The 25,594-nt window shown below is 42.2% G+C and overlaps 1 protein-coding gene across 2 annotated transcripts in view; it reads right to left on the minus strand.

The window, feature by feature from the left end:
- The window catches only part of SLC35F3 (solute carrier family 35 member F3), a 157,967-nt gene that overhangs the window by 42,431 nt on the left and 89,942 nt on the right, over nt 1-25,594 (minus strand). Inside the window, exons 1-2 of one of the 2 annotated variants that reach the window (XM_079329182.1) lie at nt 17,291-17,501; nt 1,925-2,249 (exon numbers count right to left, since the gene is read on the minus strand). In XM_079329182.1, the coding sequence (XP_079185308.1) occupies nt 1,925-2,249; nt 17,291-17,366 (401 nt within the window). In that variant the 5' untranslated portion in view covers nt 17,367-17,501. Of the gene's footprint in view, nt 1-1,924; nt 2,250-17,290; nt 17,502-25,594 lie in introns of those variants that run through there. The other variant, XM_079329181.1, reaches the window with a different exon arrangement.

Here is a 25,594-nt window from a genome sequence, read left to right on the forward strand (position 1 = left end):
GGCTGGACTACAGTGCTCAGATTTACTGACATATACACGTGACAACTCAGCTGTAATGGAGCAAGAAGATGTACACTAAATTATTTCACAGCAACTCTTGGTGCAGCATGACCAAAAGGCCTCAGTGCAGATAGGGGACATTCTGAGGCAGACACTATGTAAACACATGATAAAGGTGAGTCCTCCCTCCTCCCTAAAGGACTGGCTCCTCCTAAAGAACAGAATACAAGGAAATCAGAGGTCTGCAGTGACTTGCTCCAAACCACAGAACAAATCTGCAGCAAAGCTGGGAGTCACAGCCATATCTCCAAATGCACACATCTCTGACACTCAGAAAAACCTAAGCTAACCCTACTCAGCCTGCTTGTCAGACACACAAACACACTCTTTATGAAGGCTGGGCCAGCCCACTGCTAACAACATCCTCCTGCATCCCAAACAGGCTGCAGGGCTTGCACCTGCTCTTCAATTCAGCCCTCATTTAATTAATGAAAGACATAAAACTACCAACTGTATCAATTTACTGCAGCAATGAGTACAATGCTCTGGGTTTTTAACCCCAGGGATCTGGCAAACCACAACCGCTCACCCCAGAATTCAGCAGTATTTAAAACATTATCTGAGAGCAGCTGGGAAGAAAAATACTTAAAACCAAAGAAACAAAAAGGTTTTTGCTTTTAGGCTAGCATTTGTTGCTGTTTTTAGATTAAGCTGTAGCTTTCTGTAACCTCCATACTCATCTCTGAAGAAACCACACTTGCCATGAACAAATACAACCTGAAGACTGAAGTGCAGGAAACACAGCACTTATGAAAATGCCTTTAGAACTTCTGGATCCTGCTTCAGAACCTGGATGACCTGGATATGGTCATATCCATTATCTGCAGCCCTCACAATATTTAAAAGATGAAGAAACCATAATGATGGCTAAGCAGTAAAATTTCTTAACCCTAGCCATCTGAGGTGGAGCATTTCCTGAGCAACCTGGTTCTTAGATTTTTTTTGTAGTAAGTTTCCACCTTGCTGCTGCACAGCTGGGAGCTGAGAAATGTGTACTTCTTACTGTTTACTTTTCTGAGCTACTTCATTAAAAGTCTATGAGCCCCACTGTGTGACAGAAGGGGAAAAGGTTGTTCACATCCTTCCAGGTATCAGGGAAGCTCTCTGACATGGGACATCTTGATGGCTGAGTCATCCCATCTGTCCCAGACACTTCTCAGGCCAAAATGAGCAGAGCAGAGCCGAGGGAGTGCTCAGTGAGAGGCAGTCCTTCAAGCAGACAGAGCATCCTCAGCCTCTCACAGAGGATGGGCACCCAGGGCTTTCCATGAGTGACCCAGGCTCTGTGGGTTTGGATTGCTACAATGACAAGGTGTGCTGAAGACAAAGTGCTGCCTTTGGTTATGACTGCGCTTCCTCCCGGAAATAAACATAACTGCTCAAGTTTAACTGGGATCAGAGCTTGGCCTTTGATGTCAAGGGCCTAGTGCCAGGAAAATACTGCAGTACCTTTTACTCAGCTATTCAAGAATCTGCTCTAGTCCTGAGCTTGGAAAAGAAAAGCTTACTTAGATTACTCAGGGACTGATACAGAAGTCTGCCATGGGTAGGGGAATGAGATATTATTAAAAAACATTATGTTTGCAGAAAACTCTGGATAAATAATTGCAGAAAATGCAGACTTTCATTACGTGACTTGCATGTATTGGAAATAAATCTGTATTTCTCACTGCTGGAGTGAAATTATATTAGGAATAAAAATACCACCTAACATGGGACACACAATGAACTCAGACCATCCTTGAACAAACCTGGAGAAGAAAGCAAACACAAGTTTGATGCAACTGACTGATTTGAGCAAAATGTCTGTGAAATATAGAGCAGCATGCAAGAACCATGGGATTAAAAACAAAAGGTCCCCTACCTGTATCTTTGCTTTGGAGACTGCTTTTCGGCTGACTTAAAAACATGTCCAAGATAATACAAAGGAAAGAATAAAAAGTTCCAGTTTGTTGCAAACCACGTTAGAGTGAAGGGTGCATCGAATTTCTTAAAGGTCAGTTTTGCTAGCTGGGTGGAACCCGACCAGGAGGAGCAGACACCCAGGACCACGGCCACACCCCAGAAAATCTTCTTGAGTTGTGTGATGGAACATTTCCAGCAGCAGCGGCTCACCCTTGCACTGCCTTCCGCCCCAGCCTGCATCTGTGCTTCGGCTGGGGCTGGAGACTCCCGGGAGCGCTCATCCCCTGCGGAGAAGAAAACACATGACTTACTCAGGAAACCCATCCTGCATTTTGCTTCTCAAATCTCAGGCCCTCCTGAAGTCAAGTGGAGCTTTAGGAGCAAAGGAACGCACCGGATCTTGCCACCAAATGTCCTTTGTTTTTAGATCATTGCAAAGCCTCTGGGTGAACTGAGGCATAATTAGAATGCAAATAACAATTATCACCTCTAGATTTAGAAGCCGATGGAAGTGAAAATTACATGTTGCTTTGATGTACACAGAAAGGCTTAACACACCTCTGAAAGTCATGCTGTTGGGATGTGTAAATGAAATAAAAATGTGGTATTGAGTTTGATAAAGCAGCAAACAGAATTATAAACAGAATTTGAAATTGTTTTTGTTCTGGAAAATGCCGAAATGGCCAGTTTATTGAATATGGTGTTTCTTAAAAGAGAAGGAGGGCAACGTATTTAATCTTGAAGTTAAGCAAAATAACTGCAACACAAATAGCGTGATTAACACTGAACTGGATCACCGGGCATTTCAGTGATCCCTGGAAAAATAGGTCTCCTGTGGCTGTATCCAGATGGCAAAAACTAGACCAACCCACAGGCTGCCCTGAAGTCCATCTCTGACCAGACAATCCTGACTTTTTAGTTTGAGTCTTGCACAAACTGAGACTAGACTGGAGCTTTGCCTCATTATAACCAAACCTAACATACTGCTGGAAGTTTTTCACCTAAAAACCTTGCCCCTCCAACCCTCAAACATGAATTGTTATAGCTCTGCTATCCTACAGCTGTCAGTCAATAATGTATTCAGCTTGTGAATGAATGAGCAAGGAGAGGTTAGTTGGTTGAGTCCTCACAGAGATCAAAACATGCTGGCAGACCTCAGCAGCAGGCCACTGCCCTTAGGGCTTTTTACCTGCCTTTCTTAAATTCACCCCATTCAACACCTGCTGAAGTTATCAGTCACCCCCACAGAACACTCAGCAGTGATTTCTCTAAGAGGCTGACTGCAGTTTAGTTGGTCCCTTCACCTAAAGCAGGAAGTAACAGCAGTTTGTGTTGAAATCCAGGAATCTACAACTTCAAAACTGCCCAGAATTTACTGCATGCATTGAAAGGTGAAAACATGTAAGTAAAGCCAGGACAATGAGAGAATGTATTATTGCCAGACATTTATATATATTCAAGACAGACTAAGAGAGTCCCACATTAAAAAAACAAAAAAATCCTTCCCTATTCCTTATCCTGGTGTGAATTGTGTGGATATGGAAAAATCTCTTATTTCAAGCTAAGCTAAATTTGTATTTGTATGACCTAATACATTATAAAAGAAAATATTTCTTTCTATTAAAAAAACTATTTAGCTATTTCCCTACAGATAAGAAATGCATGATCTGAGCTAAAAGTACCATTAGTTTGCCTGGTAAAGCTGTATTTTATAACAAGGATGATTATGGCCTCTGTTTGATGGCCTGATATCTAAAAAGAATGTACAGCAGCAAAGATATCAACATCTAGCCTTTTTGTGTGGGTTTCAGAGAGATAAGGATGTTTCTGATCTCTTCACTTATTTCAGTTTTCAATAGGAGATGGTGTGGGCAGCCTCCCACAAAACAAGAGCAGTACCAGCAAGACAATGAATTGTCCAAAGTTAAGGTGACCTGTATTAAACACATAATGGAAAGGTTACAGGCCACCTGCCAAATGTTTGAATTGACAAACAGACTGCCTGCAAACGCTCAGCTCATTCAAAATAGTTTTAAAGCATTTTCTTAGTAATACATTGCTTGCAACTAATGCCTCTTGCCTCACTTGCTGCACAGACCAGAGTCAGGGTTAATACCAAGCAAAGATATACTCATTTCTTTTAACTTCACCATGTAATGGGCAGTTGCCAGCACCCTCTTTGTTCACCACACAAGTCCTAGAATGATTACCAAATTTTTCCTTTCCACTCAAGATTTTCTTCTGAGAGTTGTCACTGCAACACCAAACGCACCTTAAACTCCAACATCCTTCTTCTCTTGGACCACTGACTGGGTTTCTGGGCACTATAAAAAACAAATTCAGGAAGCCAGTATACCAAACAAGAGCTAAAGGGAGTTTGTGCCTCTGTGTTCAATGCAACTTCACTCAGAATTCACATTTTTTAAATTGCTTGGAGAGGTAGGCAAAAATGGTCTTCCTTCTTGAGAGTGGGTACTGCCATTCACATCTTTTTGCTGTTACTCCCCAGGGAAACAGGAAACCAGGATTTAAACCACTCCTGCTGAGATGTTTAACATTAGGGAATGTGCCTAAAGCCATTAGGGTATATGAGATTTTAAGATGAGTAGGTGCTCTGAATCACAACATTGAAGCTGTGTAATCTTTTTCTAAAATGATAATCAATCACAATGGTCTTATGCATCAGACACTCAACATCTGATAATCTAGTGTTTATAGACAGCCCATAACAGACATTACACATGAAGATCTTCCCCCAGTGAAGGACTGCAGGCACCTGCCCAGGTCCCCATTGCACTGTGCACGTTCACAAGAGCCAGCAGTTCATTTGAACAGCTTGCATGAACACCAGTGCCTTCTACTCTGTTCCACAGCAATTGCCCCCTAAAGCTGAATTTACTGATGTTTTCTGTGCTACATGGGCAAAATTACTTGTCCAGGTATATTTAATTTTGTGTTAAACATACTGACAGAAACATTTGCTTTCAGCAATAGACAATACTGCATGTATAACATCTAAAGTGAACTTGCACCTGAAAGGTTAACTTTCAAGGTCCATTCTTTTGATGCATTTACAGATGGGAGGGACTAAAACCTTATCCCAAGCACAATGGATTTCATGACAATAGAGGTAAAAATCACTGATGATTAACACGTACAAGCTGAGACTTGTGTCAGTATCTGTAGTATCTATCAGTCAGACTTTACAGTGTCCTCATGATTGCTTGTGCTGCTGGAGAGTTAGATGCCAAATGGGCACAGACTTTTCCAGTGGATGCACCACTGACCTGGAGGAAACCTGTGACATAATATGTCCCCCAAAACCAGATTTTATTCAGAGAGGGTGGGCCCTACAGATTATATACACTCATGCGGTCTCATCCTCTCATTTACTGTGGAGGGCACTTGCCTACCAGCAGGCAAACACAAAATCCAGGCAGTAGTTTGCCTTGTCTAGTCTCTGTTCTCTTCTGGGGACATTTTCCTCGCCCAAACCACAAGTGCACAGATGGGGTGACACTAAACCCACACGTGGCTGAAAAGCTTATCTCTTCCTAACAGAGCACAAGAGTCAGCTGGCACCAGAATGCACATGAATTTAAAGATGGCAAAATGCCTTTTTAGAATTGATGAGGCAGGACATTGAAGAATTTTAGTTCTGCAGAGTTTTAATGTGTTTCTTCTATTGCTTCCTGCAGCAAATTGCTCTGTATGCTACTGTACCCCCAAAAGAACAAATTAAGATACTGAGGTAGAGAAAAAATGCCTATCTTGCTTTTACTAATTTTGGTTTTTCATTGTCCCTTTTGTTCATGCATTTTCTTTTTTCATAAATCCCAAATGGAACCATTCCTCCTCCCTCCCTTTCAGTCCCACCTATCCCCCATGGCATTCAGAAACAAAGAAAGGAAATAATCCCCAAAGCTATTGCCAATGCCATTAGCTTTAGAAAACAGCCATCCTTGTGTTTCTTCTATTATGGCTAAGACCCCCCTCAGGTGACTTTGGATACCTGCAGCAAGGGCCATCTATACCCAAACTATTTACTCCAGTGATCCAGCTACAGACCATGAAGCAAAAGAGGCATGGGAAAGCACTACACCTTTAATCCATTGAAGGTAACACCTTTAAATAGGCTGTCCTGGCCTCTTCTGAAGTCTGTACAAGAGACTTAAGACTCCTGTGCACAGCTAGACAGCTATAGGCTTACTGTAGGACCATACTAAATGTGTATATTAAAAATATGATACTGATAAAAAGCCAAGGGTGGCATTCATCTTCTTAGTTTGAGACATCTGCCATGCTGACTTGTGTATCTGAGACAGCGATTTACACTTTCTGCATAGATAGTAGACAGAAAAAAGACATTTCCATAGCACGATCTATCTCCTCCTAAAGCAGATGATTAAAAGGAGCCAGATGAATCACTCCCCCTGAGTGCTTGTTTCTCTCCACCAGCTCTAAACAGTCTGGGGAGACAAGCTGGAAGTAGGTGTCTGTGGTGTGGGTGTCTGAGCTGGGTGAGATGAGCCCCACCTCTCCACCACTGCTGTCAGGAACAGAGGGTAAAGCCACCACAGACAGCACTGGTGGACTCAGAGCTGTGCAGTGCCACATGAACATATTTAGCTGTCATCAATGACCTGCTTTAGCTGCTGTCAGCTAGACAGCAACTCAGGGAAGGAAGCATTACACAAGTGCTGGGTGCCCTTTCCAACCCTTCAGAGTGAGAAAATGACCCTTACAGACTAAGGTCCTGCCTATTAGGGACCAAAATATGTATCTAATGATAATGCACAACCCTTCCAGGCTTCCCAGGCTAGGAATGTGCTTCCAAGTAAGAATATTCTTAAACAGTTCTTTAAATCAGGCTTCTGGAAAAAAAGTTCTGATAAAAAGAACAACCCTCATAGGTCTCTCTGGCAACTATAAATGAAACATCCTGAAGGTATTTCCATTTTTCCAGCCTGTCAAATGTTTTGTAACTGTTTGAGCATTGCGTAAAACAAGTTCATAAAGCTTGCAAAAATACACACTTATCATAAAGAGGGGAGAAGGAGCTGAGGGAAGTCCTGTAAGACAGTGGCTGATCCTCAGCGTGGTTAGAGCTCTAGAAACCTATGACATGCAGGGGGATCAGGGCCAGATACTACCCAAGCCTCGAATGCTGTGTGACTTCTTCACTCAGTGTCTACTACATGGAGAGATCAGTGGGAGACAATTAGCTCAAACATACCTGAGAACACACACGATGGCTTCTGATGGTGGTCTTTTGGATACCCAGTATTATTTGCCTCAGTAGCAGACTCACAAACTCCTCAAATTTTGTTTTTATCCTGTTCCTGCCTACCACAGTTTTTACCCTGTTCCTACCATGCTAACCATGCATTTATTTGAACTAAGCTGTTTAAAAGCAGCTCAGGCATCATCCTGTGAAGAGACAATGAAATACCAAATTCATTAAGTGATTTACATCTCTAATTACCACTGTAGCTGTCTAAATCTGAAATATTGATATTTGTACAAATTTGTTGCCCAGGCACTTTCTTTGCAGTCAGTCAGGTTAAAAAGTGAGTTCTCAGGGACTCCCTGGTTGCCTGACAGACCACCCAGTACCCAGTCCAGCTTTTCTGTGCCATTGTCAATGGTGACCTCTCCTTTCACAGGCCATCCTGGTGTCTGGTTTTGAGAAACTGCTAATATTTAATTTTGGAAGCCAGTAATCTCCATGTATCAACCTTCCTGCCCAGTTGTAATGAGAGCATGCACAGACCAACTTCTGCATCAAGGGACATTTCCTCATTTTCCAAATTAGCTCTAACTTTGCCAAAGCTGCTTGTAGCAGCTGTAACCTCCTCACAATCCCACTAGAGCTCATCAGATGCCAAAGAATCTGTTCCTGGACATGCCAAAGGACCATGACTCCTAACACCCATATGCCTCTCTTAGACCCAGACCCTGTCAAGATTCAGACACATTTGAGAGTTCCCATCTCACATTTTAGGAGTCATCTCCAAGAAATATTTCCATTCGGTATTTGAAGTTGTCACTGGAACAAGACTAGGGCCTCATTCCTTCTTCTCTGGGCAAATGATCTCCTGAATTTATGATTTCCTACTAAGTAAGGATGTTTTCTATTCTGAGCCAACCAGTTTTGCTGTTATCTGGGTTTCCCTGGCCGTGGAGGGCCTGTGGACACTCTCTTTGGCAGATGGATTTCCTGTTCCTAGCAGAGGGGTGGAAAGCTTCTCTCTGCACTGAGCTACTGAAGAGGGGCACACACTCCACCTCCAGTTCTTGAAGGAAAGGTTTCAGCCACTTACCTGCCAAGTCAGCTTTGAAACAGAGAGGTAAGCGCTAAAGAGAGTGAGCAATAGCTAGGATGGACATCTTGGAGGCATAAAGGACAGCATTAAGTACTGGGCAAACCAGGTGATTCATCCTGCAGCCTCACCAGTGTTCTCGGACAGGGGTCACCAGGCACATCAATAAAGGAGATGCAGCTGCCCTTTCCAGGTTTTGAAGAGGCTCCTGATAAAATTTCACTCCAAAGAGCCTTACAAAAAACAGGCAGACAGGGAAAGTGCTGAGATGGAAAAAAGGCTACAGGATATGAAACCACTGAGGAGCACACACAGCAACAGGGGAAGCAGCCAAAGCTCAGCAGAGGTTTGCTGTGGGAACTTCACATTAGCCACAGTTACTTCACGAAGGGAGTGAGCCACAAGGTGACAAAATATCCCAGTGCTGTGAAGTTAGGCAGGTCAGCAAGGGCAGTGGCCAGCTGCAGGGGAGGACAGGGTGACTGGGTCATACACTGGCAGATGGAGAAGAGTGCTGATGAAGAGGTGTGGTGGGAGTAAACAAACACTGCACACTCAGTGATCGACTCTGGCCATCAGGGATTATGAGCTCTTCAGAGGATGCTCCATAGAAAAGGGCCACTCAGTGTTCAAGGACAGCGAAAAAAGCAAAGCAACTGCCAAAAATTATTAGGAACAAAGCAGAAAAAAAAATCTTTTTCTTCATGTGGGGAAGCTGCAGCTGTCAGCACACCCACATTGTGAGAGATGAATGGCTAGAAAATACATGTTCCTGTTCAATTCCACCAAGCTGGAGGCAGGACCTGATGGACTTTTGGTCAGGCCCATATGGCAGGTGTGTGTGATTTTGGAGGAAGCTTTTCCTGGGTTCCTGCAGGAAAGCTGTGAGTCCCTGTGGGTGGCTGGTGGGTGGGACTGTAACACAGCACTGGAATGACTTTGGGTTTGCTCAAGGTCTAAAAGATCAGTACTCTATTTTTTATTGAATATCAATTAATGTATCACAATATAAAAATGAAAAAACTTATAAAACCTTATTAAATCAGTTTTTAAATTAGGGTATTTGTTCATCGCAGCATCACATGAAAGGATTTTTGGATGCTATTTGAGAAAAGTTCAAAAGGATTTCTTTAAATATTTTGCTCTTAAAGTATGAGATAAAAATAATTTTACTTAATTTGATCATGAAATAGCATTACTAAATTAAGAATAAATTAATATGGAGAATAGTTCTAAAGCCCACAATAGAATTATTTTAAAGAACACACCCAGGGTAATCTATTAAGTGAGAAGGTCTGAATTCGTTTGAGGCCGCAGAATAAGGGACGTAGGTATATGAAAATAGGGAAAATTGCACAAGCAAAAGCTCAAACCAAGAAAAAAGCATTCTGAATTCAGACCCTCTTCTGCTATTGAAATTCATAGTATAAATTAACTAATTATTAAAATGTTACAATAATCTATGCAGGCTATTCGAACTTGTCTGATCCTCTCACCTTAATTTCCGCAGGGTAGAAAACAGGACTTTTGGTTCATTGGCAATCAAGGTGATTTTCATCTGTAGAAATCTGTCCCATATTACTGATATCACCAGATCATCCATATAGCTTGATTTGTATCAAATAGGCCTAAGTTTCTTGTAGTAGGTAGTCTCATATCCTGAAGTATTATTCATAGATATAGTGGGTTTTATCACTGAAGGTTAATATATATTAATTCCTGTTTTACCCTGTGTTAAATATTATATCTAAACTTACTAAGAGCTGGAATTAAATGATCTCCACATATTTTTGAAGATATGCCAAATTCTCCTCCCTAGCAAACATATGCCTTTCTGCCTCAGTCAAATGTGCTAGCAAAGCTTTCTGCAAAATACATATTCTAATGTTAGTGAGATATAAAAAGAACTGAAAAGTTATCAACTTCATACTGCAGCAATTTGGACTTTAATACATTTTACTCATCTTCAGAGGCAACTGCCCTGAAATTCCATTAAAAGTGCTGCAATCGAATGGGCCTCATTACGATATTCTACTTTGAATTTTATGAGGTGAGGAGTTCCCCTAAATACTGTCCTTCTTATATTAATGAGAATTCATGACCAGAGTCCAAAGTGAAAATGGAAGATATTGGGTGCTTTTCACAGTACCAGCATTGTGGGACTGGAAAGTAACCACATGCAAGGAGTAACCCTGATTACAAGTTATATGTTCTTGATATTATTCTGCATTCAATTTTTGAATAAAAATTGGACTGAATCTTACAGTGAATTACCTGGCAAGGTCACTGGGAGTTTCACTCCTTACTTTGAAGAGTTATGGAAGCAGAACTTCTATTAGAAAAAAGATCAGATGAGAACAAAACTGTATTCTGGGCAAATTTTGATCAGTCTGTTCAAATTTCAGACTGAGCAAAGGTTGAGAGATGGTAAAAAACCAGGCTGAATTCTCTGCAGGAAACTACTGTAATAATTACCCAGGCTACAATTCAAGTGCTACATATCTTTCTTGAGTAACAGTTTTATCTCCAAGGGAATTCAATTCATTATATGCTAATATAAAGAGCACATTTATATCAGTGCATATATACAGGAGATAACTGATAGCTGTGAAGTCTCTGCTGACTGCACTATATCAAAAACAAGACAATGTTCTTTCATTCTTAAGGAGATTTCAAACACTTGGAGCTTCCTGGCTTTCAAGTAAGCTCAGTTTTAGACAGAAGACTGCTGGAGCCCATTGGTTTCTTCCATAGTGAATTCCAACTCCACCTGATTTTTCTTAACTTGCTACTGAACCTCAAAAACCATACTTTTGTTTGGTCTTAAGTTCAGATCAAGATAGTTGGAGCATCAGCTCTCTGTCAGCCAATAACTAGATACTAGTGTGGACTTGATATGGAGTTGAGCATGCTCACAGTGGTGAGAGTAATGCACATATATCTACAGAAGCCCCCACGTGATTTACTCAATGATCTCCTGGATGGAAGAAGAGATGCCTCCTCACCTCTCAGAGCAAACTCATCAAAATGAGTCTCCTTTAAAAAATACAGGTTTGGCTAGGCCCATGTGGGCACTGAGGTACTCTGTATAACTCCAAGCAAAAATACATTGCATGCAAAAATTCTAGTTTCTATTTTCTCTCTGATACTTGCCTCATCCTCTTTGCAGCGAGAAAGGCTTTTGCAACCCACTATTCCTCACTTGTTTCAGTCAGCTACAGAAGACAGACTCATGCCTTTTTCAGTCACAAATAAAATATTACCCTTACTGAGAGTTGTGCTAGGGAATTTGAGGTGATTGTGGAAAAGACATTTGAAGCTCTTACCTCCTCACTTTTGTAGTCTCCATGACTGAATGGCAAGGCTTATGGGGTTCACACTTATTTAGGTTTTTTCAGTTGAGGAGGCTTGGGGTCAGAAGTAGTGAGAGTGAACAAAATGGATACCTAATACTTCCAGAAGAGTCAACATACAACTTTTGTAAAACCAAAGGGTCCTTGACCTCCTCTTAAAATTCATGCCTTGAGCAGGGCTTACAAAATTTCCAGGCTGGGTGCCCCTGCATTATGTCCAGATTGAGAGAATCCATGTGCTTGGAAGCAGGCAGCTAACATGGGAAATTGGGTACCTGATCTCTCCAATAGATGGTGGGCAGCTCTGCCTCAAAGCCAGCCCTGCACTGCTAAAAACACCTCGTTTCCTGTTGCCTTTGATCTTGTGCCGCAGTAGCTGTCAGCAAAGCTCAGTGAAGACTAAAAAGTAAACCTACTCCTTCATTGGCCAATTTCCTGCTTCTGCAGGATGCTATCCAGGTCTGCAGTGGCATCTCATGGTTTATAATTAACAGAGATTAACTGGGCTGTGGACTAAAGGTTGGCAGTGGTGCTCCAGCCAAGTGGAGAGAGCCGCGTACTACATAAGTGAATGTGCTTTACTGAGTATAATGTGCTAGGAAATCAACAATATAAATAATCCTACATATGAGCCTTGTTGCTTGGAAATTGCTGGGGAATACATATTGAGCTAACTTAGACTCTTATGTTGAACTAGGAGTATTTTCAGAACTCTGGGTTTTACACCAAACTATGAATCCTACTGCTGGCGACTGTCAGCCATCAGGACAAAAGGACAGAATTTCTTTTACAAGATTTATAAAATCAAAATACAGGACATTGTGAATAATGCATTCTGGCGACCTCATATTTATTTTTTTACTGCTTCTTGTTCCAACTTCTCATGGGACAGGTCTATAATTAAATAGGTGGATTAGTAATCTGCTTATTTTTTTAAAGCAAATGCCTAAATTGATTCAAGATGACTACAAAATGCACCTTACTTAATTTAAGGATAAATGGGTGAAAGGTGATGGTCTGTGATCTATGAAAGGACTGAGAAGATGATCCAATGGATGCTGTGATTCTTAAGTTCCTTCATTGTAAGTGAAACTACTGTTTTTCCATTCTGTGTACATACTGTCACTTCAGCCACTAAAGTAAGGAAGCTTAGATCAATCTTTAATAACTCTCTTTCTGCTTTGTGTTGCATTAAAACTCCTGCTCTGGCATTAGTTTAGTAACATCAAAATGGTCTTATTTTATTTTTGTATCATTTGAGGAGGGGACACGGTGCAGAAGAAATGAGTCACCTCCAAACTTGATTTTGCACAGGCGAGATGGTAGATGAAACAACCAGGGGGACATGATAAGCTAGAGGGACTCCCCAGTGAGCAAGCTAGCACAGCTAAGAGCAGCTCATTTTGAGGCTGTTTAAAGCCTAAGAAAGCATGGTGCCATTTGGGAAGTGAGCCAGGTGTTATGCAACAAGAAACTCCTCACGCCTTTGGAACAAGATCTTGGCTATCTGCTCAAATATGCTGTTGTGCTAACTGAAAATACTGCAAGGAATACAAAAATTGAGCAAAAGCTGCCTTGGACCACAGCCAGAGTGTAATTACTGTCCATGTGTTCTTAACACTCAGTACCCAGAGAAGAGGGTACTGCTTTTCTGTCAGCTGAGTAAGTGACATTATCTTTATCCTGCGGTAATGGGGTGCATCTGGCAGGTCCAAAGGAGAAGCAGACACACAGCAAACCTAAACCCCCATTCATGTGAACTCGTCACCATCACCCTCACCAGTTCCAGTCAGGAGAAGGAGAAAACTGCTACTATAGCTAAGGAGCAAGAACCAGGTGGGTTAAAGTCTCCTGACTGCTGAGCACTGTCACAGTGAACACCATTTCCTGCGCAGAGAGGCAGCCTGAACAAAAGCGAACATTTGAAAGCTAAGTTCTCCATGCAGAAGCCAACACAAATTCCTTACCAAGGCTGTTTCAGTGAGGAAGCACACCCAAACCCACAGCCCTGGCTGAGCAACCAAAACACCAGCCTCTCCTGCCCACCAGCTGCTTCTGTTTTCTAGGATGCATGAGCACTGCATGGGAAAAAGACCAGCAGCCACCAAATCTTGTTTCTTTTATTCTTGTCAAGTCCTGAGTAAGATGTTCACAAGGCCTGCCCTAGTACTCAGTCATACAAACACTGCCCGACTACCAAAATCTTTGGATGCTATCAGCAGAACACTGCTAATAGTTACACAGTATTTATTCAGACATATATTTCTGCAGCATTTGAGCTTATTTCCTGAAAAGGAAGATCTAGTCCTTAATTTTAATAAACAAATCTTCTCTGACCCTGTTGCATCCATTCGTGGTCCTCCTACAGCTACAAAGTGTGGGAAGTTTGGGTATCCATTGCTACCTGCTGTAGGTCTTTTCTTGCCTGCCCTGTGAAAAGATGTGCTGCTTGTTTTTAGGCAAGTTGCTTCATTCTGCAGTTTCTCAGCTGCTCCATCTGCAAAATGAGGATAATAAGAATCTCCTCTCTTAAAGAAGCCGACTGCTACTCATGGAAGTTTTTGCTGTGCTTGGGATCTTTAGTTTGTGCTTACTAAAGAGGTGAAAAAGATTTATTATTAAAGTGATTACAGTGTTAATATGCTTGTGATGAATTCTGTGCAGGCATGCAAATATACTAAAGGCCAAATTTATTTCTCATTCATACTCACACAAATTCCTTTCAACTCAAGCAATGCAGGCAAGGTTACTCCAGCTGAACATGTGGCAGTATCTGGTTCCACAGCAACTCAGTTTAGATGTTTATGTGCAATAATTGATAGCAGAGAGGTGTCACTTGCCTTATATGAAACTTGAAATATCACCAGTTATTCATTCCTGACAGAACAGTGCAGAGGAAACGTGATATAGGAGAGGCTGCAATAGAATTTCCTTGGTGCTGAGAGCCTGGGAATAAGCAGGTCCTAGTAAGGGCTAATTAAGTGGAGGATGTGTTTTCTCTGGCATGGTGATTGTTCTGCAGTTCTTTGTCAAAGCTAATGTTACCTGTCTCTGGAAGATCCCAAGATGCAGATCAAGAATGGAGATATTTACCTTTCGGAGCATGAGAAGTCAGTCCTCAAAGTACACTGTGCTTTCATGTACAACATAGGGTGAAACCACTCACTTGGCTGGTCTCAGAGGAATGGCCATCGCAGTGTGGACAAAAATTGGTGATAAAAACAACAATAGAAAGAAGAACAAGCACAAAACAGGCACCAAGCCTACATTTCCCAAAATATGAAGGGTGTACAATGGTGCCAAGCACAGAAAACACATGATATGGTTACTGCTTGCCTGAGCAATGCTTGTAGACACAGTTGTCTTGGAAAGTGCTGGTACAGCAGGCTCTGAGCATACTGATGATTCAATCTCCAAAATAATTCGAAATGGCAGTCACGCTTCTGAACGCACAAAGTCCTTATCTTCCTTTTAAAGCAAAGAAGTCACTGCACCGGCAGGAAACTAGAAGGAATGCTGGAGGGCATTACAGCAATGCATATCAATGAAAGGCTCCTCTTGGCTAACCATCCTAGAATGAAACATATTCCTAGTGGTTCTGCCAAAGATCCTTGAAACGTTTTGATGGTGGTTGACAGGGGAGAAAATAATCATAACTCTGAAGCAGATAAAAGTTTTTTCTGTCTTGCTCTTTAGCATTATCCATGCCTTTGCAATGGACTTGGACTACTAGAGGAAGACAAATCTTTGCCACAGGTACAGCAGCCAGGCCAAGGGAAATCAGCAGTCCACAGTGTGCCAGCTCTCTCACTTTATTTTTGCCTGTAACTACATATTATTATTTTTATATGGTTTTGACACCAGCTGGCAAAATTAGTCAACATTAGTCCAAAAGGAAATGTTGAAAAGCTCTCAAACAGCCTCTTTCATAAAGAGAAAGCAAGAAACTCCATGCACCATCAAGGCAATTTAAATTTGTGCCATTGATGATAAAGGAAAAAGGAATCTGAAGTTAAGAAGGAAAAGTCCAACTAGGTCAACAAAGTCCCTGGTGGGCAGCAATAGGGTGTCTGAGAGCTGGTATGCAGAGCAGACGTGGAAATGCTTGAAAGGATTCAATTTTATGGCACAGTGAAAGTCTGCTCTGCTTCTGTTTCTATATAAGGTAGGTAATAAACTGTATTTGAACTGGTAAAAGAGGAATGAGATGACCCACATTTCAAAGCTGGAACCTGGTAGGTTATTATTATTTATGATTCATAAAGCTTGTGCAGTGCACCAAAAGAAAGGGAGGCGAGCTCCTTGCCCAGAGGAGCCTCCAATGCAAACCTCAAGAGAAACACTCTACTGTGCACGAGGTCAACTCCATAGGCTTTTAAAAATTCTAATTATAGTGTAATGAAGATCAGGCCTGCTCTTTCTATCAGAAAACTGGGATCCCTTTGCCCATCTCTGCAGTAGGTGCTTTTTTATGTTATGGGAATGCAACAGCTGAATATTTTGTGAACTGAAATAAGAACCTTCAGGTACGTCTTACTTTCCACTCTTGCTGCTTTTAGTTTCTTTTCTCCTCTTGCACATTTCTGCGTTTTCTCACTTTACGCTCTACAGACCTTTTGCTACCATTTTTTCTTTTCTTTCATACATTTCTCAGTTTTTCATTATTAGTTTGTTTTTTTTTTTTATGAGCTTTCTCTGGAGTCTCACGTTCGCATTTTATGTCTTACCATTCAAACATTCCCTTTGTTTAGCTGTTCTTCCTCTTTGCCTCACTCTGCTCATTCCCCTCTATTCCCCCTGGCCAACCCTTTTCTTTGACCAGCTCCATTCTCTCAACCAATGACATACCCCAGTGGTATCCCCCAAACCAGCAGTTTTCCCTTTGCTCTTCCTTCAGGAACTGAGCTCTGTATCCATCCTTCAGACAGGCTTCTCTTCCTCACCAGTACCCTGCCATCACATCACTCCTCCCTCTCTAGGACATGGCTTACAGGTTTCTTTCTACCCAAGAAAACAGCTCCTAACCCTCAGTTTTCTCCGGGGAATCCTCCCGAGCACATCAGTGTCCCTTTCACGGTCCCCAGCCATGATCCCTGAAAGTATTCAAAGGTCCCTGTGGTCCTAAAGGTCTGCCAGCCCCCTTTGCTCTTTGGCTCCTATGCCCCTCCTGTCCCTAAGACTCCAACTCCACGGCTACCAAGCAGCTGGATTGGCGAACTGAGGTGAGGACAGATGGTTGGAACATGGAACTGCCTTCCTCACATCGGGAGAACAAATCTGCCGAGCATCTCCCTTCCCTGAGGCCAAGGGTCCTGCACGGCAGCCCACGGGTTTGGGGGCTGCTCCCGAGCCCCGAGGGGAGGTCCGGAGAGGTGCTCTGCCTCTGGAGCATGAGCGAGGAAAGACCCGGGGCTGAGCAGGGCGGTGGGCAGGGGAAGCGGCGGCGGTGCCCGGCGGCGGGCGAGCTGCGCGCCCCGTGGGTTCCCACCGCCCGCCCCCGAGTCGCGCAGTCCCCCGCAGCCGGGCATCGCCCCAGCTCCGCACTCGGAGCATCCCCGGTCGCGGTACCCGCTCTCCGCGGAGCATCCCCGGTCGCGGTACCCGGTCTTCCCGGGATACCCTCGTCCCGCTCCCAGCGACGTCGTTTACCTTCCACTTTGGTGAGGGTGAGGACGGGGCTGTTGCAGGCGCTGAGCGGGGCCACCCTGGCCGAATGCTTCTTCATGGCGAGCCCGTCGCCGGCGGCAGCTCCCCGCCGCCCCGCGCCTACATCCTGGCGCCGCCGGAGCCCTCCTCGGCGGCGCTCCCGGCTCGGCTCCCGGCCCGCCGCCCTCTGCCGCAGCACCGGGCGGCGGGGGCTGGGGCTCGCCCGCCCGCCCGCTGCCGCTCGGGGCTGCTGCAAACCCGACGTCAGCGGCACGGCCCCCCCCGCCCGCCCCCAGGGCTCCCGGGGCCGCCCCCCGGGTCGGGGCGGGGGAGGCGCCGCACGCCGCGGCGAGAGGCGCTGCGGAGCCCCCGGACGGCGCCGGCCCGCGGTCCGGCTCCGGCTCCGGCGGAGGTCCAGGGACCGGGACCGTAATGCGGCTGCGGACAGCGCTCCCGCTGCCGCCGGTGCGCCAGCGCTCCGGGGCGAGCCGCGCTCCCGGCCCCGGCCGCGGCTGCAGGCGCTGGGCTGATGCACCGCTCGGGAAGGGCTCCCGGCTCATCGCGCTCTGCTCGGTTCCCTTCGCGCTGTCTGCGGGAAACGGAGGATTCACACTCTCCGAAACAATTCATTATTGACTCACTATTATCCCCCCTTTGCGTGCCTTCAAGTCCAGCCACTATTCTGGGTCAATTTTCATCCGTGCCTTTAGTAATTTCTGCCATCCTCGCCACAGCCTTTCTGTTCCTGGTGTATCCTTTTGGAGGGAGGCCAAAACTCGACACAGTAGCCAAGATGAGATACTCCATGGATTTGCCAATATTACTCCAATACCTGCAGTCACATACTCTACAGCTTTCTTAACGCAGTTTAACAACTTCTTTTTGAGACGCAAACGAAGTATGTCCGTACCTACACACGTTAAATAAAATGTCATGTGTCACAACTGGATGCTGCTTGTATGCAGCAACCTTTTACGGTGTTTTTGGTTTTTTCAGCAATAATTTTAGGACCCCCAGTCATGACCTACCAGCAACGTGTGATAGAGCTACCCCTCTGTCAGAGCACCAAAATCGAACCGGCATTGATTAACAAGACTTAATGCAAGTGGATTCGGGAGAGAACACATTGTAATGAATAAGTATGAAAGATGTAAAAAAGATTTTTATCACTGTAAGCAAAGCACCAGAATTCACAAGATCCTGTACACAGTGACCTCATCACACTTTGCTCCTTGTGATTTTTTCTGTGGATATGAAAATACTCTGCAGATTTACCAGGTTCCACACTGAGATGCGTCAGCAGACAGGGCACAAATACTCAACATTTCTTAAGATCTGGTCAAATTAAAATGAGTGTACTTTGCAAATAAGGCTGGGCAGCCATCAATACTCCACAAACATTCTGAAGTATTCTTTAATTATATAAATAGTAGCTATTGAAAATCAGTCCTGACAGACTTTTCAGGAAACCGTGGGAAAACACCACCTTACTTCTGCTGGCTAGAAAGTTCTTTATGTTTCAGAGGTGAGCTTTCTCTAGGGGTCACACCCACACTATTAGTTTGCATAGGTCTTATCAACTGATCTGCAGTCTCATAAACCTCCAGGATGTTTTGCACTTCCTATGCCTCTTCTGTGCAACCTTTGGGATGAACTTTAAACAAAAATCATTAGGCTACTTTCAAAGTGATTCTTCTGAAAAAATAGCAAACATATACTCAGTGCTGAGACCACAAAATATCAGCTTGGTCAAATGAAATAAAGACAATCTTGGTTTTCATGGTTATTTCCAAGACTTGTTAGTGGAATTGCCTGACCAATTCAGCTTCCTGGGATGTTACAGATAGTAGGCATTTGAGAACCATGGATCCATCTTGTTTCATTGCACTATTTCATCTTGGAGTCCAGTTGGTTTCTAGTTATTGAAAGAAGTTACATAAAGAGAGGCAGATTTCCTCAGATGGTTCTGTCCATGAAATATTTTGCAATGTTGCAGTGCCTGTTATTTGAGGATTTCAAAGTACATTATAAAATATTAACTCATTTTACACTGCCTTTGGGAAGAAACTTCAGACTAACTGGTAGTTGAATAACAGCTACATACTTTAAGAGACTCCCTTAGAATCAGATGACAAGTAACACCAGAACATGGAGAACTCTGTCTGGCTTCTCCTCTGAGCAGATCTTTCAGGATCATCTCAGTCTCTGCTATATAAGGAGGAAAACACTAAATCAGCATTTTACATCCAAATGTCATCAATTTTTCCCAGAAGTAAAAGGCTGTGCTAGGATAATCACACTTCTCTTCTGGTTATACTTGTAATCAATGGGATGCTCATAAGAATTAAAAGGATATTTATTAAAAAGTCCTTGTTGCTGAGTACTTATATTCTTTCCTTCTAGAAGGCTTACACTCTCTTATTTGTTAAAGGAAAGATACAGTAGGTACATTATTTAACTGGGAGGATTGTACTGTTCACATAGAAAATCACATTGAGAAAAATGAGGTTTTGGATGACATGTTACTTTAACCCTGCACATGTGTAGTATTTCAGGGTTTGCAGGGTTGTTAACACATTCAGGCTCACAGTGTTTTATTTAAGCCCAGAACTCCAAACATCAAAGACATGTATGGCAGTAAGTCTCTCCTGTGGCTGACTGGCCCCCTCTGCAGCTGGTGCTGCAGGAGAACTAAGAGGCATCTTGTCCTCCTTCCTCCTCTGATGATGCCTTGCATGACCACAGCACTCAAGCTTCTGCTCCTCAGTGTTCAGTTTATTCACCCAGAGAAGCTTCCAAAGCCATTGAGGACATTCAGTATCCAACTAAGACTGGTATCAAATTGGGCAGAGGACATCCATCCTCTTGTGGGCTCTTGGAAACCTTTTGCCCCCATGGGTGTGTGAAGCACAACTGACTTGTATAACCTCTGTTCAGCTCCAACCCCAGAGCATTTTAACAGCCTCTGGCTTATCTTGATGCCCTTACAGGCACACACACTTACACCAGAGATCCACACTTGGCTCCTGTCTTACACTGTGCATAAAAATGCCAGCCACATATCGCAGTAACAAAAATGTTGTGTTTATTTAATGAAGACTAGGGTGTCTGAGGGCTGTGTTCCAGGGACTCTTCTGTGAAAGCTGCATTTGGCAGCACACTTGTTGCTTTCTGTAGCTGCAGCATCCTCCCCTCCCCAAGCCTTAACACATTTACTGCTGGATTACATTTGATTTCATTTACTGTAAGTATCTTACAGTATAAGCAATACAAAATTGATTCACACAGGGTAAAATTTCAAGTCAAATTTATGTCTTTTTACCTTTAAAACACCACTCCTGTATGCAGGAGGCAGTGGAGGAGAAACTGGTGGATGTCTGGGCTGTGGACAGCTTACAAATGTAGAGAGAAACTCACAAACCTTGGAAACTGGAGAAGGCAGATTTTCATTACCAATCAAGAGCAAGGATGGGAAAAAGGAAAGGTCAATTTAAAAATTCAGGATAAGGGAGTCATAATTTGTCCAGTTTGAAGAATTTGTAGACTTTGTAGTTCAATGAAATTAGTTTTGTTAGAATTGGTTACCTTTCTTCATTTTTAGATTAAAAAATTATAGCAATTGGGTTGATTTTATACGTATAATCCTTTATACAAATGTGCTTGCACTCAGCATTGTGCTGCTTTTAAACCTATGGATCATAAACATTCTCCTGAAAGATTCTTTATTCACACAGGAAGGTAGATTCAAGACAAAAGTAAATTATGTGTGCTACAGCCTTTGATTTTTATCCTATTAGCTAGTTTGTTTAGCCAACATGAAACACAATGCTCTGTTGCTAATAGGCACAGTTGGTATTTCCCCAGTTCAGACATTTTCATGTTTAGTGTACTCATTAATAGGACATTTATTAATTTATGTGATTGCCTTACCACTGAGGGCAATAATTTTTATGCTTAGCAACCTTAAAGGAAATGGAGTGTGGACTTCTACTCATGTAGCTGATTTCGGAATATGCTCCATCTCATACCAGAAAGAATCCATATACCAGGAGTCAAACACATACAAAACCAACACTGGCCACAATCTGTCAGGGAAAAAGTATCCTTTCCTGTAGTATATTTGAAGTAATTTGGTGAATATTCTCCACAAATAATTATTAATCTCTTTGTGAGGAGGTTGTTCTACTTGAATGCTGTGTTACTTTTGGTCAGCTACAATATCTAAAAACTTTATAATCTGTTTCTATTTCCCAGCTCTCAAAAACACAGATGTCAAAATCACATTTCCAACACAAATGTTAGGTATTTTGGAAATAATGGTTGCTATCCTGCAATCATTCTGAAATCTGCATTGAGATGCTCTATCTGGTGACCATCCACCACCATTCTGTTTGCAGCCTCCTACATTCAGAGCCTCCACTCAGAACAAATTCACATTTTTGTTCAAAATTACATACAGTTTTTCTCTGCAATATTAACCTAGCTGTAAGGACAATGTCTTTCCGATTTTCCCTCTTCCAAAATAGTTCAGTTACTTTTAGTATCATGTCTTGAGTTCACAGAACAAGGCTGTGAGGGGAAGGAGAAAGGAAGAGGAGTAAACTATGCCGCTTTACCTGAATGCCTTCTCTTCAAATCTGATCAGAAGAGAGTGCTACAGATAACAGTGAAATGTGAGGTGTCCATAAGGAATGCAGATTGTCTACATGACAATATATCCAGCAGTTCCTAGAGACAGATGCAAAGTGCTGGTGAGAATATCTTCCTCTCTTTTTTTTAAACCTTCTGTTTATAACTGCTGTAAGCATTACTGGAGGAGACGGCACTGCTGGATTTTATTTCCAAGTCTCACAAAATATTAACTATTTCCAATATTTTATGGGAAGTTCTCCTGGTTTTGTGCATAAAAAACAGCTGCATTTCAAATAATACTGGTGAATTTCACAAAATGTAAGAAAAAAGCTAGATTTAATCCCTGAGTTTTAACACCCTCCTGGGTTTATCTGGCAATTGCTTTTCCTTGTGTATTTGTATACGGGACACTGTCTGACTACAAGACCTAAATCACCTCAAATCATAAAAAAATACACTGTTACACCATCAGCATCAACAAGGCAGCAACAATTAATTCTTAACCCTTTAATTATTTAGGATACATACAGTATTAAAAATAACTGGGCATCACCTCTACATTCTTCACCTCCAGTCCAGATGTTTTTGCAAAACACTGAATGTGAAATGCGTTTCAGTGTAGTTGTGCATGCTTTCTGCCATCATAAACAGTGTGTAAGCTGAGTTAAACCTCTACTCCTGAAACATCCCAGTTTAGGAGGACTTGACTTCTAACAAAGATGCAAAGGCCAGGAGACCATGTTTGACAATAGCTCACACTTTGAGCATTGAAGGAAAAGTAGGTGACTAACATCTGAAGTTGGAATATATGAAAACATAATTAAAATATCTAAAAGCTAAAACACAATTTTAAAAATATCTATTGTTCAGACTCTGACTCAGAAAGAAAATAAATAAATTCAGTCTGTGAGGAGACCTTTTATCCTCAAAAAAAGGTTCTCTCAGAACTGTCTGAGCAAATAAGCACATGCTCCTGGCCTCAAACATTCAAAAACAGACCATAAGAACTGAAGACAGAATCACATTTTTTTCATCTTCTCATCTGAATATTTACAGAACTCTGCACTGCCTTCCCAATTTGTATCAGGCAGGACAGGATCAAGAGATGAGATTAAAAAGAGGCATCTAAAAATCTTTTGCAAGATAACAGTAAAGATACCTCTGAGGAGATCTATTCTGTATTTCAAATCACTGTTTTTACAGACAGTGCTCTAGGATGAAAATCACAAAATCTGTCCAATCTGAGTTTTGCTGCCAGCTGCTTGAACCAAAGATTAGGTGGGATTTAAACACTCCCAATGGCCTCTGAAATGGAGAGAGGTTCAACCTACATAAATAACTTACCAGATATTTGCCAGGAAGAAAATTGCTGCCTACCTAATATACAAGGATGTGCAAGAGCCAGCAGATCCAGACTGATTCCTGTGTTGCCCTTTTACCAGGAAGACTGATTTTAAACACTTTAAATAACTACATTCTTTCCTGTTCTTCTGTGTATACTCTGTACTTTGTCTTTCTTCTTATTTTTTATTGTCAGTATTTATTTGGTTCTTTTTTTCCTTTGCATTGTCTTTTCTCTTTCACGTCTTTCCTTTGTCAAATTCTTCTCAGTGCTGATACCGAAGAGCTTGCAATATCAATTGGATGCCACATCCACTTATAAAGTTACATAGACAAACAGAAAAAAACCATGCAATTGTGCCTTCTTTTTTAACTGTTCATGTCCATCACAACCCTTAACAGTTAGTACTGGGACTTTTGGAAGTCTCTTAGACCTCACAATTTACAGATTCAAAGTAAATTTGCTGTAGCAGTCCAGAAGCTGTGCACCTCTCAAGCTCTCAGACCCTTTGTTCTATTTAAGTTTCTGACTGTGCACAATAATGGTGCTAAGTCCAGAAAAATTCACGATGAGGATGAGAAATATTGTCCTGGGCACAGTCTCTCCCCAGATTTTCCAAGTCTGCCCTGCTTCCTCACAGGAGCTCCAAGGGAAGTTCAGCAGAATGGGCTTCTGGGTTAATTCTCAGGAAACAACAAGTCAGATCTCTGGAAGCAAACAGGTTAATTTTCCTAGGAACTCTCACTGAAATGCTAAAAGTGACTAGCTGTGCTGATTGCCCTCAGAGAGACCAATCAGTTTGGCACACTGAGTTCCCTCTTCAAGCATAGATACTATTTAAAAGAAATTATATAGGATGGACCTTTTAGCACTGTGTGCTTTGGAATTATATCCTCCCTATCCTGCTATCCTAATCACTCCAGTCTCCCACTCTCACTGAGGCCAACTGTTTTTCTTGAGCCCACTGGCTATTTCTCTTTTGAGGGGGCTGGTGGGGAGAGCTTTTCCTTTTACTTCTTTTGGCTGCCATTAGGGCACATATTAATCTTACTGTGAGACAGCAATACAAGCCAGTTTCCTAGTGCCTTCAGACACTGGAAAAGGGAGAAAAATACTGGGGTGGAAATGCCTATTGTAAAACCTGAAAGTACCTACTAGTATGTGCAAAGATATTCAACACTCAGAATATATCTATCAGACTTAATATTTTCAATCTACTATCATTTCTTGGGATTGTGAATATCCATTGGTGGATCTTGTCCTTTTTTTCTTGCAGTACAAGACAAAAGAAGTTACAGTGGGCTCATACTGGCTCTTGCTAGCAGGAGCTTCTAAATCTTTACAGATCTTGTTAAAATAGTCATGGCTATTTTTTAAAATGCTGGAGTAGAAACTCCAAGCTCCATGCTTATGTAGCAATGGCTGTGAGCACCAAAGATGTGTCATTCTATTCTATTCTATAAGCCCTGACTTTGACACAATAACAGGACAACTCTTTATAAAGCCTTCTTGCTGCTTATCATTAATCCCCCAACTTCTGGACTGGATTTGGTTAATGCTTTTGGGGAATTAATCTGGATGATTAATTAGCATTACCAGGGATATCTGTAATAAGATTACGCACATGGTTTTACATTCCCATGACTCAGTTGATTTTCTTTTGAACTAATGGGAACTTGGTTATTGCATTCAATGCACTCTGTGTTGGAACTGTTATTGCTGATAAAACTGTAATAATAAAACAGCTAAAAGGAAACCAAATTTAAAATGTAGACAAACAAATAATATTAGCTTATAGAGTAGTTGGAGGCACAGCCATGTTAAGCTAGGAATTCACAGGAAAAACAAGGCAAAGCATTAGGCAGAAAAATCCAAGATAAAGAAAGAAAATAAGGACTGCCAGGTATAATAAGCCAAAGACAGCTGGATGACAGTTTGGCTAAGCATCAGAACAAATACAAAACATAATTGGAAGAAGAAATAAGAATTTTAGGTTAATTCAGAAAAATTGAAACATCTGCCTACTGTGAAGAAAGTCCATATGTGCTTTGGATAGAGCAAGGGAATTCATAAGATCCCATTCCTTTCATGTAGAGTAAAAAACATGCTACTAAAACCACAGTTTCCTATTAAAAGGAGGCTCCTTGTTCTTTAATATGTTGTTAGGGGTTAACGTGCCCTTGTGCAGAGACCTTAGACTCATTTTTAGCTCCAGTTTGATCCCTTCACTATGGTCACTCAGACAAGTCCTTTGGAGAATCCAGCTGATTTGTATCTTTCCTGTCATGCAAAGCAGTCTTGTCAGATATTTCCATAGGAACATTCACTGTATG

This window comes from Erithacus rubecula (genome assembly GCF_903797595.1).
Source record: "Erithacus rubecula genome assembly, chromosome: 2".
In the NCBI taxonomy this organism is placed as follows: Eukaryota; Metazoa; Chordata; class Aves; order Passeriformes; family Muscicapidae; genus Erithacus; species Erithacus rubecula.